This window comes from Mustelus asterias, chromosome 14, assembly GCF_964213995.1.
Source record: "Mustelus asterias chromosome 14, sMusAst1.hap1.1, whole genome shotgun sequence".
Classification (NCBI taxonomy): domain Eukaryota; kingdom Metazoa; phylum Chordata; class Chondrichthyes; order Carcharhiniformes; family Triakidae; genus Mustelus; species Mustelus asterias.
The window spans coordinates 40,764,323-40,782,091 of NC_135814.1; the positions used below are offsets into that span (position 1 = coordinate 40,764,323).

Here is a 17,769-nt window from a genome sequence, read left to right on the forward strand (position 1 = left end):
ACTGGCTTGCCTGCAGAAGGCAGAGAGTGGCTGTGGAGGGGTCTTTCTCTGCATGGAGGTCAGTGACCAGTGGAGTGCCCCAGGGATCTGTTCTGGGACCCTTGCTGTTTGTCATTTTCATAAATGACCTGGATGAGGAAGTGGAGGGATGGGTTGGTAAGTTTGCTGACGACACCAAGGTAGGTGGTGTTGTGGATAGTTTGGAGGGATGTCAGAAGTTGCAGCGAGACATAGATAGAATGCAAGACTGGGCGGAGAAGTGGCAGATGGACTTCAACCCGGATAAGTGTGTAGTGATCCATTTTGGCAGATCCAATGGGATGGAGCAGCAGTATAAAATGAAGGGTACCATTCTTAGCAGTGTAGAGGATCAGAAGGACCTTGGGGTCCGGGTCCATAGGACTCTTAAATCGGCCTCGCAGGTGGAGGATGCGGTCAAGAAGGCGTATGGCGTACTAGCCTTCATTAATCGAGGGATTGAGTTTAGGAGTCGGGAGATAATGCTGCAGCTTTATAGGACCCTGGTTAGACCCCACTTGGAGTACTGCGCGCAGTTCTGGTCACCTCATTACAGGAAAGATGTTGAAGCCATTGAAAGGGTGCAGAGGAGATTTACAAGGATGTTGCCTGGATTGGGGGGCATGCCTTATGAGGATAGGTTGAGGGAGCTTGGTCTCTTCTCCCTGGAGAGACGAAGGATGAGAGGTGACCTGATAGAGGTTTACAAGATGTTGAGGGGTCTGGATAGGGTGGACTCTCAGAGGCTATTTCCAAGGGCTGAAATGGTTGCTACGAGAGGACACAGGTTTAAGGTGCTGGGGGGTAGGTACAGGGGGGATGTCAGGGGTAAGTTTTTCACTCAGAGGGTGGTGGGTGAGTGGAATCGGCTGACGTCGGTGGTGGTGGAGGCAAACTCGTTGGGGTCTTTTAAGAGACTTCTGGATGAGTACATGGGATTTAATGGGATTGAGGGCTATAGATAGGCCTAGAGGTGGGGATGTGATCGGCGCAACTTGTGGGCCGAAGGGCCTGTTTGTGCTGTGACTTTCTATGTTCTATGTTCTATGTTCTATCCTTCTTATAGTGAGGTGACCAGAACTACACACAATATTCCAAATGTGGTCTCACCAAGGTCCTGTACAGTTGCAGCATAACCCCACGGCTCTTAAACTCAAACCCCCTGTTAATAAACGCTAACACACTATAGGCCTTCTTCACGGCTCTATCCACTTGAGTGGCAACCTTCAGAGATCTGTGGATATGAACCCCAAGATCTCTCTGTTCCTCCACATTCCTCAGAACCCTAGCTTTGACCCTGTAATCCGCATTCAAATTTGTCCTACCAAAATGAATCACCTCGCACTTATCAGGGTTAAACTCTATCTGCCATTTTTCGGCCCAGCTCTGTATCCTATCAATGTCTCTTTGCAGCCTACAACAGCCCTCCACCTCATCCACTACTCCACCAATCTTGGTGTCACCCGCAAATTTACTGATCCACCCTTCAGCCCCCTCCTCCAAGTCATTGATAAAAATCACAAATAGCAGAGGACCCAGCACTGATCCTTGTGGTACTGGTCTCCAGTCAGAAAATTTTCCATCCACCACCACCCTCTGTCTTCTATGAGATAGCCAGTTACTTATCCAATCGGCCAAATTTCCCTCTATCCCACACCTCCTTACTTTCTTCATGAGCCGACCATGGGGGACCTTATCAAACGCCTTACTAAAATCCATGTATATGACATCAACTGCTCTACCTTCATCGACATGCTTAGTTACCTCCTCAAAAAATTCAATCAAATTTGTGAGGCAAGACTTACCCTTCACGAATCCGTGTTGACTATCCCGGATTAAGCTGCATCTTTCTAAATGGTCATAAATCCTATCCCTCAGGACCTTTTCCATTAACTTACCGACCACCGAAGAAAGACGAACCGGCCTATAATTACCAGGGTCATTCCTATTTCCTTTCTTGAACAGAGGAACAACATTCGCCACTGTCCAGTCCTCTGGCACTATCCCCGTGGACAGTGAGGACCCAAAGATCAAAGCCAAGGGCTCTGCAATCTCATCCCTTGCCTCCCAAAGAATACTAGGATATATCTCATCTGGCCCAGGGGACTTATCGACCTTCAGGTTTTTCAAAATTGCTAATACATCTTCCCTCAGAACATCTGCCTCCTCCAGCCTATCAGCCTGTATCACACTCTCATCCTCAAAAACATGGCCCCTCTCTTTGGTGAACACTGAAGAAAAGTATTCATTCATCGCCTCTCCTATCTCTTCTGACTCCATGCACAAGTTCCCACTACCGTCCTTGACCGGCCCTAACCTCATCCTGGTCATCCTTTTATTCCTCACATAAGAGTAAAAGCCTTGGGGTTTTCCTTGATCCGACCCGCCAAGGACTTCTCATGCCCCCTCCTAGCTCTCCTAAGCCCTTTTTTCAGCTCATTCCTTGCTAACTTGTAACCCTCAATGGACCCAACTGAACCTTGTTTTCTCATCCTTACATATGCTTCCTTCTTCCTCTTAACAAGACATTCAACCTCTTTTGTGAACCATGGTTCCCTCACTCGGCCATTTCCTCCTGCCTGACAGGGACATACCTATCAAGGACACGGAGTATTTGTTCCTTGAACAAGCTCCACTTTTCATTTGTGCCTTTCCCTGACAGTTTCTGTTCCCATCTTATGCTCCCTAATTCTTGTCTAATCGCATCATAGTTACCCCTCCCCCAATTATAAACCTTGCCCTGCCGTACGGCCCTATCCCTCTCCATTGCAATAACGAAAGACACCGAATTGTGGTCGCTATCTCCAAAGTGCTCTCCCACAACCAAATTTAACACTTGGCCCGGTTCATTTCCCAGTACCAAATCCAATGTGGCCCAACCTCTTGTCGGCCTATCCACATATTGTGTCAGGAAACCCTCCTGCACACACTGTACAAAAACTGCCCCATCCGAACTATTCGAGCTATAAAGGTTCCAATCAATATTTGGAAAGTTAAAGTCACCCATGACAACTACCCTGTGACCCCCACAACTATCCATAATCTGCTTTTCAATTTCTTCCTCCACATCTCTATTTGGGGACCTATAGACAACTCCTAACAATGTGACCGCTCCTTTCCTATTTCTAACTTCAGCCCATATTACCTCAGTAGGCAGATCACCCTCGAACTGCCTTTCTGCAGCCGTTAAACTATCCTTGATTAACAATGCTACTCTTTTACCACCTTCCCTACTCTTACTGAAACATCTATACCCCGGAACTTCCAACAACCATTTCTGTCCCTGTTCTAACGATGTCTCCGTAATGGCCACAACATCGTAGTCCCAAGTACCAATCCACGCTCCAAGTTCGCCTACCTTATTTCGGATGCTCCTTGCATTGAAGTAGACACACTTCAACCCACCTTTCTGTCTGCCGGTACACGCCTGCGACCTTGATATCTTCCTCAGTACCTCACTACACTCAACACTGACTTCTGGACTACAGCTCCTTTTCCCATCCCCCTGACAAATTAGTTTAAACCCCCCCGACGAGCCGTAGCAAATTTCCCTCCCAGGATATTGGTGCCCCTCTGGTTCAGTTGCAACCCGTCCTGTTTGTACAGGTCCCATGCATGATGTTAGCAACCCAGGGAGAAAAGATGAGCAGCCTCAAGAGGAAGTATGTTCCTTCATTTAACCGCCCTTTCCCTTTGCCCATCACCTGCAAGGTGCCCGTGCTGCCCTTGGATCTCTATCCACCACATTGAGTTTTGTGCATCCCCTTCCAATAAACAATGTGGTATCTCTTTGACCGCCTTGTCTGTCAACTTTTCACGCAGCCTTGTAGGATCCAGCTCCCCTCCGCCTTCCATTGTTGATTTTCTTCATTTGCCTCCTTGCCCCACTGCATATCATCATGAGCTCCCCTCCCAATCCCCGGCCTTACCTCACACTCCACCCCGGTCGCATTTCAGACCTTTGATGCGGTGGCAGCATGAGCCCATGGCACAATCCTGTCCAGATAGACACCGGTGTGTGGCACCAGGGGCAAAGAGACCCCTGTACTCCCCAACCCCAGACACAGTACTGATCTGACTCAGTGACACAGGAGGGTCCATGGGTCCATTAGCACAATGTTGTCCACGAAGACCAACTCGACCTGAAGATGGAGAGCAGGAATCAGTCTGCTGAGGCAGAGTGATGTACAACACATTAGGAGCAGTGCAGCACTATAGCAGAAGTTGTTGCACTGACCCCAAAGTTTCTTGCAAACTGAAGACCACCTTGTGCACACCACTCATTACCAATCAGGTTTGATGCCAACGTAATTTCCTCCAACCTTGGAAGGCCTGACAAGATGCTAGCAGGCAGTCATTTTAATGAGATGCAAATGAATGCAAATGGTCTTTGCGCCACCTGGCTGCAGGAACAGTGACCCACCATTAACCCGCCATTGGGAGAAATTTACACTGGAGGGTTTCCAACTTTTTGTCTCTCGCCAGATTCTCCTTGCTCACTTTCCACCAACCCCGCTGCAGGTGAGCTGGGAGAATTCCATCCCCACATCTCCACGTGGACACGCTGAAGTTCTGTAAAACTTGCCACATTTTAGCCAGGTGGTGAGTAAGTCCCTACCTGAATAAAACCTGCACCCCTAATTTCCATACTAGCTTTTAGGAAACTTTCAGCAGAGTGTTAGTGGATTGTGAGGGGCCTCTGCTGAAAAACGGGCTAACCTATATATTCTGACCATTAGAGAGGTGGTGGAGAGGCTAACCTAAATCGTTACTCAATTACTGCTGTCTATCGAGATCCAGTTGGATCAGGCCATGGGTTTTAGGTCCAGTATTTTTGAAAATGTCCCTGGTAATCTGGGCATAACCCAGCTAAAGTCTACTGCCCATCATCCAAAGCCGCAAGGCTTTAGAATGATACCACCAGGCCATAAAGACAATTACAGGCAGTCCTTGACTTTAGGATGTTCGAGTTACAACATACGGCATTTACAATATTTAGAAATTGACACTCTGTTTCGATTTTACAATGCCGGTTTCAACTTTATGACATGATGCCAGTGAACTGTTGGCCTTTACCAATTCCTTTGTTCCTTTATGTTCCACCTTTCACAGAATGGAAGTGTTTCTGGAAGTGTCGGCATTATTACATAATAGGAAATACATGACTGTAAGGCAATTATATTCAAGCAAGATCTCAGAAAAGTTTCACTATTCAGTGAGGATAAGGTATCCTGCCTTGGTTCAGGAACCAACTGCCCATTTATGATATTGTTCCAAATGGAAAATCAGTTCCGATGCATGGTTTTTCGATTTACAATGCAGTTTTCGGGAGCCAACTGTGTCACAAGTCTGAGGACTGCCTGTATTAGAGCATACTTCTATGAGAAGCCCCATGTCTGGGACATTTCTCCTGTTAGCCAGCAGGGCTTCACCCAATGAGTCCATCCACTTTAACCCTTTTGAACAAGTTTAGAGACACAAGGTGAGGGGTCATCTTAAACTAATCAAGGAGAGATTTTCAGAGCAAACGGAAGAATCCTCTACGTTAGACTACATATCTGTGTTCTGAGAACAGCTCATGAGAGCCTGTGCTGCGGTTTTGGGACACTTTAAAACATCCAAACAGCTATAAAAAGGCAGGCAGATAAAGAAACCAGAACATTTCAACCAGGAGACCATATATTAGTTCTGCTACCAATACAGGATGAATTGCTAAAAGCCTGGTTCAGTAGCCTGGACAGAGCGGTAAAGAGGATTGGCAAGGTGAATTATTTAATTGACAAACCAGAAAGTAGGAAAAGGCAAAGACTGTGTCATGTCAATATGCTGAAGCAGCTGGGAAGAGGGCAAGCGAGGACAGGTCTGTCAGGTAGTCAGGGCAGAAAAGGGCGAAAGGGACAGTGAGGACAAGTTAGAGGGAGGACAATTCCAAAATTAAACCACATTCATCTGGTTAGTTAACACAAAAATGTTACAGAGATTAGATACCTTGCTCTCCTATTTAAATGCAGAGCAGAGCGGTGACCCAACACGACTGCTCACAGCATTGAAAGAGATCTGGACGGACAAAACAGGGTGCACACCCTATCGCTAAACAATGTGGATGTTAGACAGACATCCTCGCACGGTGGCATAGTGGTCAGCACTGTTGCCTCACAGTGCCAGGGACCCGGGTTTTATTCCCGACTTGGGTCACCGTCTTTGTGGAGTCTGCACAGTCTCCCAGTGTCCGTGTGGCATTCCTCCGGGTGCTCTGGTTTCCTCCCATAGTATGAAAGACGTGCTGGTTAGGTGCATTGGCCATGCTAAATTCTCCCTCAGTATACCCGAATAGGTGCCAGAGTGTAGCCACAGGGGCATTTTGACAGAAACGTAATTGCAGTATTAATGCAAGCCTACTTGTGACATTAATAAAAAAACTTTAAACTCACAAAATAAAATCCCTGTTACTTAGGGAGTCAGGTGAGTCAGATTCAGGAAGTAATACATGCTGGAACACAACCTAATTGAGCCCAGTCAAAGCAGTTGCAGTTCCCCAATTGTACTTGTGCCCATGCAAAGGTCCGTTGGCCTCAGGCGGGTTTTACGGTTTTGGGACGAGCGATGCCAACGTGTTTTTGTTGAATCCTCTAGCAGTTGGAAAAGGAAGGTCACATGACAAGCAAACTCATTGTGTGAGTTAAGCACATGTTTTCTCAGCAGAACTGAGGACATGAAGTTTAGGGTGAAGATCAAAACTGGGTCCCTCCTGACTCCTTTAGTTTCCTCCAGCCCACCTAGTAAGCTTCGAGCTCTGTTTACCCACTGTGATCATTTATGGATGCCCTGCTTAAGACAAAGAGTTCTGAAAAGAATCCAACTCAACACCACCATCCCCTGAAGAACAACCAAATCAGTCATCCACATCTTGAAATCAGAAGCAGCGGGACCATTGAACAAAGCCTGAAGCCAGTCGTATCATCAAGCTACAGCCCACACTCTTTTACTTTTCTGTGGACTCTAATTTGACCAACCTATCCTTCCCCAGTCTGTAATCTGTATTTATGTGCATGAGCACCTCAAGTGTGTGCGTTTTGTGTGTACATACGTGTGTACCTTATTATTTTACTTGGATCGGTTCATGTATAATAAAGGTAACCTCTTTTTTATTAAACTCATGAAAACTTGTCCTATTCTTTTATGATCATAGCATGTAAACAGCTAAGTACTCATTAAATTGGCAAGTATATCTTCTTCAAACAAAAAATCTGCAGAAGTCAGATGAGGAAGGGGCAGAGAGGACAGCTGTTCAACATTTCCTCACCTGGACCTATCAGTTAAGTTCAATACTCAGCAGATATATTTCAATAATTTAGGATTGATTAAAAACTTAATAAAATGGAGTAGCTGTAGACCATACAGTCCATCATGCCTGCTCTATCATTCAGTATCATCATTGCAAATTTCAACTTCAGTTCCACTTGGTCACCCTGTTCCTACATCCCTTGGTTCCTGGTGTGGCCAAACATCTATCCGTCTCCATCTTAAATATGCCCACCAGTTGAACATTTACAGCCCTTTGGAGTCGAGAATTTCCAAGATACCCAACTTTGAGTGAAGACATTTTTCTTCATTTCAGTACTAAATAGTCAACCCCTATCCTGAGGCTACAACTTCTAGTCTAACTTCCGCAGTCAGGTGAAACAGCCACTCAACATTTAGCCTGTCAAACCATGCAAGATATTTACACATTCCAATGAAATTTACGCATATCAATGACATCTTGTTCTTTAAACTCTAGAGAATATACACCCATTCTACTCAATCTCTCCTCATAGGTGAGCCTTTATTCCAAAAATCAATCTAGTGAGCTTTTGTTGCAGTCCTTTCAAGGTCAGTATATCCTTTCTTGAGTAAGGGTGCAAAACTGTGTTGCAAGTGAGGTCTCATCAAAGCCCTCAATAATTGGCAAACTCTTCCTTATTCCTATAGTTCAATCCTCTTAGAATAAAATATTTACTGCTTGCTTTACTAATTGCTTGCGTTACCTACATTTGATTTATGTACAAAAGACACCCAAATACCAACACATAATAGTTACCCACCTTAAAAAAAATTGATTTTCCATTCTTCCTGGCAAAATGAACAATTTTCAATCTCCCCACATTATATCTCATCTGGCAATTTCCTGCTCAATCACTTAAGTAGGCCATAATCCTTTGCCATCTCGTTGCATCCACCTCACAGCTTACCTTTCCATTTCGTATTATCAGAAAACATGGATATATTACACTCTGCTCCTGCATCTAAGTTATCCATGCCACATGTTTATGGAAACAAATTCAAAACCTTCTGTATTGACTGATGGATAGATGAATCCATGGCGGTTGGATGAATCCCTACAAAATCTCCAAATACAATTTGCATGTTAAAGGGTGTTCCTTTCTTAAAAATAATATCCCCAAATTCTTTGTAGATGGGAATATCAAGGAGGAAGCGAAAGTCCAATCAATGAGATTTTTGAGAGACTGTTGAAGGAATGCTGTGAGATAGAAAAGTTAAGAAATTATGGGAGTGGTGGAAATTGGCAATAATGAATTGAGAGTCAATTTTACAACTCCACAGTTTTCATTTCCATTGAGTTACAGAAACACAGGGCAGGTTAGTAAAGAGGGGGACAAAGAGGGGAAGTAAGTGACTTAGAAGGACAATAACAGAGAAGATAACAGCAGTTAAGAAAATATCAATGAGAAGTTTAAAAACAAATCAAGATATTACAGGAGAGGGTACTTATAAAAATATACAGGTGTACAAGGCTCACAAACAGCTCTTCCATTGGGCACCCAAACCCTTCAATGTCACATTGCATTTCCAGCACATCAAAAGCCCAAATCGTAAGGGGTGACATCTTTCAAAACCCATTGTTTACTATCTAGAAAGTAAAAGATGCTCCCTTGCACCAATAGCAGAACAAACCCAACATCAGTCTTACCTACCTGGCAAAACCAAATCTTCAACAGACAACTGTAAGAACTCAATGAGGAACAAAATAGTAAGGTCACTTCTGCACAGCGAACACTCATCAACATGATGCTTCATAACCCAGTTTCCCAGATAAATTGAAAGAGACACAAGTAAGTATAGTTTGTTGAATGTAATTTTACATAAACAAAAAGTAACAATTGAGAATGCAGTGACTATCATATATGTAGGCAGATATTTTTTTTAAAATCAAGAGAGAAAACAAGTCAAAATGACACATCTCTTAGTATTGCTCTGAAAATGAATCCTGACCAGATTATTAATTCAAGTAGTTAATCAAACACTCACTTTTTGTCTGCTGTAAAATGGGTCCAGGTCTTCCATTGGCTCAGAAACCATCCCTGGAGGTATGTCACCATAAATAAATGGTAGTGATTTACCGGCTTCCAAGTCACGATTTGACTTTGGGCCATTTTCATCATCATCCACATGATGTTCCTTGGGTCTCTTGGCTTTTTCCTCTGCAATGCGTCTCTCAATAGCTGCAAGAGATTCTCGGGTAAAAAGGCGGAGGCTGTCTGGTCCTGGCGGTGCAAGCAGTGGCTGCGCCATCTTTTCATCGTGCACCTTGGAGATTAACCTCTAGCCTCTTGCGTAAGAAGGTGCTAGAAGAAAATAAATATAAAAGTACTTATGATTTGAAAATGTTTTTCGGAAGATTGAGGGGAGATTTGATAGAGGTGTATGAGATTTTGATGGGTATCGATAGAGTGAATGCAAGCAGGCTTTTTCCGCTGAGGCTAGGGGAGAAAAAAACCAGAGGGCATGGGTTAAGGGTGAAAGGAGAAAGTTTAAAGGGAATATTAGGGGGGCTTCTTCACGCAGAGAGTGGTGGGAGTGTGGAATGAGCTGCCGGATAAAGTGGTAAATGCGGGGTCACTTTTAACATTTAAGAAAAACTTGGACGGGTTCATGGATGAGAGGGGTGTGGAGGGATATGGTCCAAGTGCAGGTCAGTGGGACTAGGCAAAAAATGGTTCGGCACAGACAAGAAGGGCCAAAAGGCTGTTTCTGAGCTGTAATTTTCTATGGTTCTATGGTTAACTCAGTATTTACAAAATGCCTAGCACCACACAGAATAAAGTAACCTCCTCGGAATAAATTTTCAAATGTAATATTTCAGGAAATAATTCTCTCAAATAAGACAAGTTTATTGCTATTAATTGTGACTTGCTTCTCACTTGTACTGAAATTTCAGTGCTAAATTATTTTAGAATTTTAAAATTTGATACTAAATTATTTTAGAATTTTAAAATTTGATGCTAAATTATTTTAGAATTTTAAAGTTTGATGCTAAATTATTTTTGCTGATTGGAATAAATTAAGTTACTTTTCCTGCTACTTTCATCACCATCTACATTGTCAAGGATTGAATTCCCATCTACATTGTCAAGAATTGTCAAAGATTTCTACAAACAATCTTAATCAATATTTTTTGTCCACTACAACATTACAAGATTATTTACTGTCTATATTTCAGACGGCTTTATACTAAAAGAGCCTGTTACTGTTTGTGCAACTGTAGTACAGTGCATAAACCACATAGCTGGCCAATACAGCAGCTACACAGAACATCATAATCTCAGGAACTAATTAGCTCTAGTCTGTTTATTCCACAATTATGTCCATATCACTGTACAACCTAGATAAAGTCTCAGTAATATGAGGCATTACTGGAGAAGCCTGGAATAATCTAGTGTATTAGCATATACATTGTTCAAACTGAAAGTCTGCTTAGAAATTTGTTGTTGATATTAATTACTCAATTCAGTTAAATAATGGAGTTCAATTGTACACTGAAGAGAATTATCAGATGGTACTCAGGCAAAAGATTTGTGCTGATGGCAGCAATTACTTCCCAGTCCATAATTCTCTTCCTCCATTATCTACATTATCTTTCACACAAAGATGGACTGGGGCTGAACACTTTACCATGTTTTTTAGATGTTAATATCACTGGGATTGTTGGCAATTTATAATACTAATCTTCCAAAAGCAACCAATATTACGTTTTTGGTGTTAAAACAACTTCAACTTGCATTTATGTAGCACAATGAAAGAAGCAAACATTTTTGACACTGCACCATGGAAGGTGGTGTTAACGTTGTCCACTAGAAATAACAGATTACACTTTTAGATTTCACCAGCCAACAAAGAATAAACCCAAATTGTTTATTCACTGAAGCTAAAAAAATGAACAAAACCTGCGAGAAGGTTCACCGAGAAATTAAGAGAGTCATAACTCCGCTTCATCAACAGAGGAGCAGAGCAGCGAGGGAAAGCCCTGAGGTTCATCACATTCTGTAAAGCCAGCCTAGTCTCAGTCTCTGTTTTTAAATCAATACAAGAGGCGTGTGTTGTAGACAGGGATGAGAAAGAACTGAAATCCCTGTTCCCTTCCCCTACTGTTCATAAGGAAGATAGGTGTGTTTCTTAACCCCTGAGTTTCTGGATGATTTCAATAACCAGCAGCAAGTTTTTTGTGGGTTTAAATAAAGATCTTTCACGTTTACCCCCAAAATTTAATGCTCTGTCACTCCCTCACATGCGCGCACACACACACATCACACACACACAAGCTATTCATGGAAAATACATGGTGCAGGCCTGGTGAAGAAGAGGTTCTTCATTCCTGGTTGGATTAATTCAATATCTGAAGTTGAACACCAAAGTCATTGCAGGAGTCTCTCAAATAACTGTATTTTCTCCAGGTAGCAAAGTTGGTTTTCTCTGCGTCAGTAGACTTAAAATGGAACAGACTTGGAGACCTAACATTGCTACACTCTTCCGTCTTAAGGTGTGGATGTGGCTGCCCTTTCCACAGATGTTATTTCTATGTCTCTCTGCAGAAAACATTTAAAGATTAAAAGCGAGGCTAACATGGAGGAGGAGTAGGGCTACTGAGAGACCAAAAAGGGGGTTTACACATGGGGGTAGGGGGCTGAGGTGTTGAATGAATACTTTGCATCTGCCTATACCAAGTACTTGCTACCCAGGCTATGGTGACAGAGAAGGAAATTCTGTCATTAGAAGGGGTCAGAATTGATGCGGAGGAAGTACTGAATAAACTGTCAGTACTTAAAGTTGTCAAGACACTGGGACAGGCTGAGATGTATCCAAAGATATTGAACGGAAGAGAGAGTGGAAATTGCAGGGACACTGGCCATAATCTTTCAGTTTTCCTTTGACTGAGAGGAAGTGCCATAAGACTGGAGAATTGGAGACATGATGCTCTTGTTCTAAAATGGTTGTCAGGATAGGTCCAGCAATTATAGATCAGTCAGTTTAAATTCAGTGGTGGGGAAGCTTCCAGAAACAATTATCTGGGGTAGAATAAATAGTCACATGGAAAAATGTGGGTTCGTTAGAAATTGATTTCTTACTGAAAAATTGTGCTTAACTAACTTGGAAGTTTTTGAAAAGGTAACTGAGAGGATTGATGCAAGTAATGCTGTTGATGTGGTGTACATGGACTTTCAGAAGGCATTTGAAGTAGGACCGCACAACAGACTTGGGAGAAAAGTTACAGCTCATGAACAAAAGGGGCATTAGCAATGTGGAAACAAGTTGGCTAAATAATAGGAAAAAGCAAGTAATGGATATTTCTCGGGCTGGAGGAAGGTTTGTAGTGGAGTTCCGTTGGGTCAGTGTTAGGAGGCTTTTCCAGATTTATATTAATGATCTGGATCTTGGTGTGTAGGGGTTAATTTCAAAGTTTGAGGGTGACACAAAACTGAGAAGCATTGTAAGGTGTGAGGACATTGTAGAATTTCAAAACAACTTGGACAATTTGGTGGATTAGGCAAATAGGTAGCAGATGAAGTTCAGTGCAGATAAATGTGAGGTGATTAATTTTGGCACGAAGAACATAGACAGTATAAAATAAAGGATTCAGCTGTATAAGGTGTGCCGGAGCAGAGAGACCTGGGTGTATATGTGCATAAGTCATTGAAGGTGGCAGGACAGATGGAGAAGACTTAATAAAGAGTACAGTATCCTAAGCTTTATTAATAAATGATTTATCATAGAAACCCTACAGTGCAGAAGGAGGCCATTCAGCCCATCGAGTCTGCACCGACCACAATCCCACCCAGGTCCTACCCCCACATATTTACCCACTAATCCCTCTACCTACGCATCTCAGGACTCTAAGGGGCAATTTTTAACCTGGCCAATCAACCTAACCCGCACATCTTTGGACTGTGGGAGGAATCCGGAGCACCCGGAGGAAACCCACGCAGACACGAGGAGAATGTGCAAACTCTACACAGACAGTGACCCAAGCCAGGAATCGAACCCAAGTCCCTGGAGCTGTGAAGCAGCAGTGCTAATCACTGTGCTACCGTGCCGCCCCATGTCGTAAATTCATGTCGTAAAGCATTGTGGCTTCGAATTCACAAATGACAAATCGTATAAATATCATACATTTCAAGTAGCATAACAGCGATAAATAAGGGGTTTCTGAATAAACAAATCCTAACATGCAATCAATTCATTTTACAAATGCATTCAGCTTCAAAATGTTTTAGGGAGAAATAGAAAGCTACTTGATCTTAATAAGCAAAGCAATCACAACAAAATTGAGGAATTATTAGCACAGATAGAAATCGGTGGGCTTGATCTAACAACCATCACAGAGATATGTTTGCAAAATAACCAAGGTTGGGAGATAAATATTCTGAACTTTTAAAAATAATGGGCAAAATGGAAAAGGAGGTTGGAGGGGAGGATGGCAATGGGGGTGTTGGGGAGTTGGTAATGATGGCAAGAGGAGTTGGCGGTAACCCTGATAATAAAGGATGTGATAAAGGAAGTAGAGAGAAAGAATATTAGCTTGGAAAACAAAGATAGTGCGGGGCAATCTTGAGCCCACATTCGCCATCTGCAGGAATGACAGTGAGCGTGAACCTGATTTACATTCATTTTAATATATTGCCTTTTTTTCCTTCAGTCATGGGACATAGGCGTCGCTGACTGGCCAGCATTTATTGCCCATCTCTAATTGTCCTTGAACTGAGTGACTTGCCAGGCAATTTCAGAGGGCAGTTGAGAGTCAACCACATTGCTGTGGCTCGGAGTCACATGTAGGCCACACCAAGTAAAGACGGCAAATTTCCTTCTGTAAAGGACTTTGGTGAATCAGGTGGGTTTTTCCAACAATTGACAATGGTTTCATGGTCAGCAGTAGGTTCTTAATTCCAGATGTTATTAAACACCCCTTGCTAGATATTAAACCCCTGCCATATATTCAAACTGCGCCGATGGACATGTTCACATTTGGGTGAACATGTCGTGGGGATCCATGCAGGAGTATAAAGGTGTCAATATGGCCGCAGGGGAGAGGGACATGGCCAGGTACAGCCCCTTGGCACAGGTTAACTCCATGCCCATGCAAACTTGGCAGTGCCAATTGGCAGTGCCAACATGCACCTGGAGACAGTGACGAGGCAGGCCCCAGTGGAAGCCTCATGGAGGGGGCAGAATTCATTCACTTGTGGTGGTGGGAGGGGAGAGGAGCCATGGAAGTTGGAGCTGCCGGTGATGGCCGTTTGCAGAGGCGGGGGCAGCTTTTATCAGGTCAGGAAGTGTGGATGGCTCTGATCAGGGGGGAGGGAGCCCCTCAGATCTCTGTGGTGGGCTGGGAGCGGTCAGTGCAGCTGGACTTTGCCGGCATGTTGAGGTTCCATCCCCCTATTTGACGGTGTGAAACATGTCTACCTTTTTTTATGGCTGAGTGTGGTAAGATCTGGAGAGAAGACTAGTGCGTTTCTCTTTTCTCGCTGGAACAAACACTCTGCTACTTGTTGATAAGATTTCACCTATTGAATCAGTTTGGATGGAATTAGGAAAAAAAGGAACTGAAACACTGGTAGTTTACAGGCTCCCTAAAGTCGTTGGGAGTGTCCAGTAGTGTACAAATAAGAAAATTAGAGGTACATGAAACAAGGTGATACAGTAATCATGGGGAGATTATTATTCATTTAAACTGGGCAAACCAAAGTTTCACTAATACTGTGCATTGAATGGCTACCAGACCATTTTTTAGATCAGCATGTTGGGCAACCAACAAGTGAATAGATCAAAGAATGTGCAACAAAAAAAAAGTTAAATGATAAACATGGGATAAAATGAACCTCTGAGCAAGAGTGATCACAATATTTTGAAATTCATCATTTAAATCCAGTCTCAAGTCGACACAAAGAAAATTATGGAGCCCAAGTTAGATTGGGAAATTATATTAAAATATATAATGGGAATAGACAACAGCAGACATTTAAAGCATTAATTAATTTGCAATAAATACACATTCATTTAAAGAATAAAAGCTCCATGGGAAAAGTGGTCCTGCTGTAGCTAACAAGAGAGGTTGAAGCTTGTATTAGATTAAAGGAAGAAGCTTATGCTCTTATCAAAAATCCTCATTACCCTGAGGATTGTGAAAATGAGGAACTTCGGGATATTAGGGTCATAGAACTTTACAGCACAGAAAGAGATGCGTTGGCCCATTGTATCTGTGCCAGCCATCAAACACCTATCTATTCCAATCCTATTTTCCAACACTTGGTCTGTGGCCTTAACATTATGAGTAAAGTAGTAGTATTGAAGAAATTAATGGGATTTAAAGTTAAATTCCCATCTTGGTGCTTTAAAAAGTAGTTACAAACCTAGTGGAAGCATTGGTTATGATCTTTCAGAATGCCCTAGATTCTAGAATAATCCCCATGGATTGAAAGGTCACAAACATAACCTGACTATTCAACAAAGGAGCAGGAGAGAAAAAGAGGAACTATAGACTGATTAGTTCTGCTATCAGTTATAGGAAAAAAGTTAGAATCTATTATTAGGAGTGTGCTAACAGGACACTTGGAAAATCATAATATGTGGCAGAGTCTGAGTTTTCTGAAGTTGTAACCAGCAGGGTAGATAAGGAATAACCAGTGGAAGTAGTGCATTTGGATTTTGAAAAAGCATCTGATAATTTGCCACACAGAGGGTTATTCTATGAAATTAGGAATCATGGGATCAGGAGTTATATATTATCCTGGATTGAGGATTTTTAAAAATTCATTCGTGGGACATGGGCATCACTGGCTGGTCACCATCTATTGCCCATCCCTTGTTGCCCTTAAGGTGGTAGTGAGCTGCCTTCTTGAATCACTGCACCCATGTTCTGTAGGTTGACCCACAATGCCATTAGGTAGAGAATTCCAGAATTTTGACCCAGCGACTGCGAAGGAATGGCGATATATTTCCAAGTCAGGATGGTGAGTGGCTTGGAGGGGAACTTGCAGGTGGTGGTGTTCCCATTTATCTGCTCCCCATGTCCTTCTAGATGGAAGTGATCTTGGGTTTGGAAGGTACTGTCTAAGGACCTTTGGTGAATTACTGCAGTGCATCTTTTAGATAGTACACACTGCTGCTACTGAGCGTCGATCGTGGAGGGATTGAATGTTTGTAGATGTGGTGCCAATCAAGCGGGCTGCTTTGTCCTGGATAGTGTCAAGCTTCTCGCGTGTTGTTGGAGCTGCACCCATCCAAGCAAGTGGGGAGCATTCCATCACACTCCTGACTTGTGCCTTGTAGATGGTGGATAGGCTCTGGGGAGTCAGGAGGTGAGTTACTCGCCACAGTATTCCTAGCCTCTGACCTGCTCTTGTAGCCACTGTGTTTATGTGGTGAGTCCAGTTGAGTTTCTGGCGAATGGTAACCCCAAGGATGTTGACAGTGGTGGATTCAGTGATGGTTACACCATTGAATGTAATGGGGCGGTGGTTAGAGTGTGTCTTATTGGTGATGGTCATTGCCTGGCATTTGTGTGGCGCGAATGTTATTTGCCAGCCCAAGCCTGGATATTGTACAGATCTTGTTGCATTTGAACATGAACTGCTTCAGTATCCGAGACATCACGAATAGTGCTGAACATTGTGCAATCATCAGCGAACATCCCCACTTCTGACCTTATCATGGAGGGAAGGTCATTGATGAAGTAGCTGAAGATTGTTGGGCCTAGGACACTATCCTGAGGGATTCCTGAAGAGATGTCGTGGAACTGAGATAACTGATCCTCCACAACCACAACCATCTTCTTATGTACCAGGTATGATTCCAACCAGCGGAGAGTTTGTCCCCTGATATCCATTGATTCCAATTTTGCTAGGGCTCCTTGATGCCACACTCGGTCGAATGTGGCCTTGATGTCAAGGGCTGTCACTCTCACCGCACCTCTGGAATTCAGCTCTTTTATCCATGTTTGAACCAAGGCTGTAATGAGGTCAGGAGCTGAGTGACCCTGGCAAAACCCAAACTGGGCGTCACTGAGCACGTTATTGCTGAGCAGCTGCTGCTTGATAGCACTGTTGATGACGCCCTTCCATCTCTTTACTGATGATCGAGAGTAGGCTGGGCGGTAATTGGCTGGGTTGGATTTGTCCTGCTTTTTGTGTACAGGACATACCTGGGCAATTTTCCACATTGTTGGGTAGATGCCAGTGTTGTAACTGTATTGGAAGAGCTTGGCTAGGGGAGCGGTACGTTCTGGAGCACAAGTCTTCAGTACTATTGCCTGAATGTTATCAGGGCCCATTGCCTTTGCAGTATCCAGTGTCTCCAATAGTTTCTTGATATCACGTGGAGTGAATCGAATTGGCTGGAGACTGGCATTTGAGATGCTGAGGAACACTGGAGGAGGCTGAGATGGATCATCTACTCGGCACTTCTGGCTGAAGGTTG

General features: G+C 43.3%; 1 protein-coding gene across 12 annotated transcripts in view; it reads right to left on the reverse strand.

The window, feature by feature from the left end:
• scn1laa (sodium channel, voltage-gated, type I-like, alpha) overlaps positions 1-9,591 on the reverse strand; it is a 155,051-nt gene extending 145,460 nt beyond the window's left edge. For all 12 annotated transcript variants that reach the window (XM_078228231.1, XM_078228234.1, XM_078228229.1 and 9 more), the window contains exon 1: positions 9,328-9,591. In XM_078228231.1, coding sequence (XP_078084357.1) covers positions 9,328-9,591 — 264 coding nt within the window. The remainder of the gene's footprint in view (positions 1-9,327) is intronic.
• Positions 9,592-17,769: the final 8,178 nt, after the last annotated feature.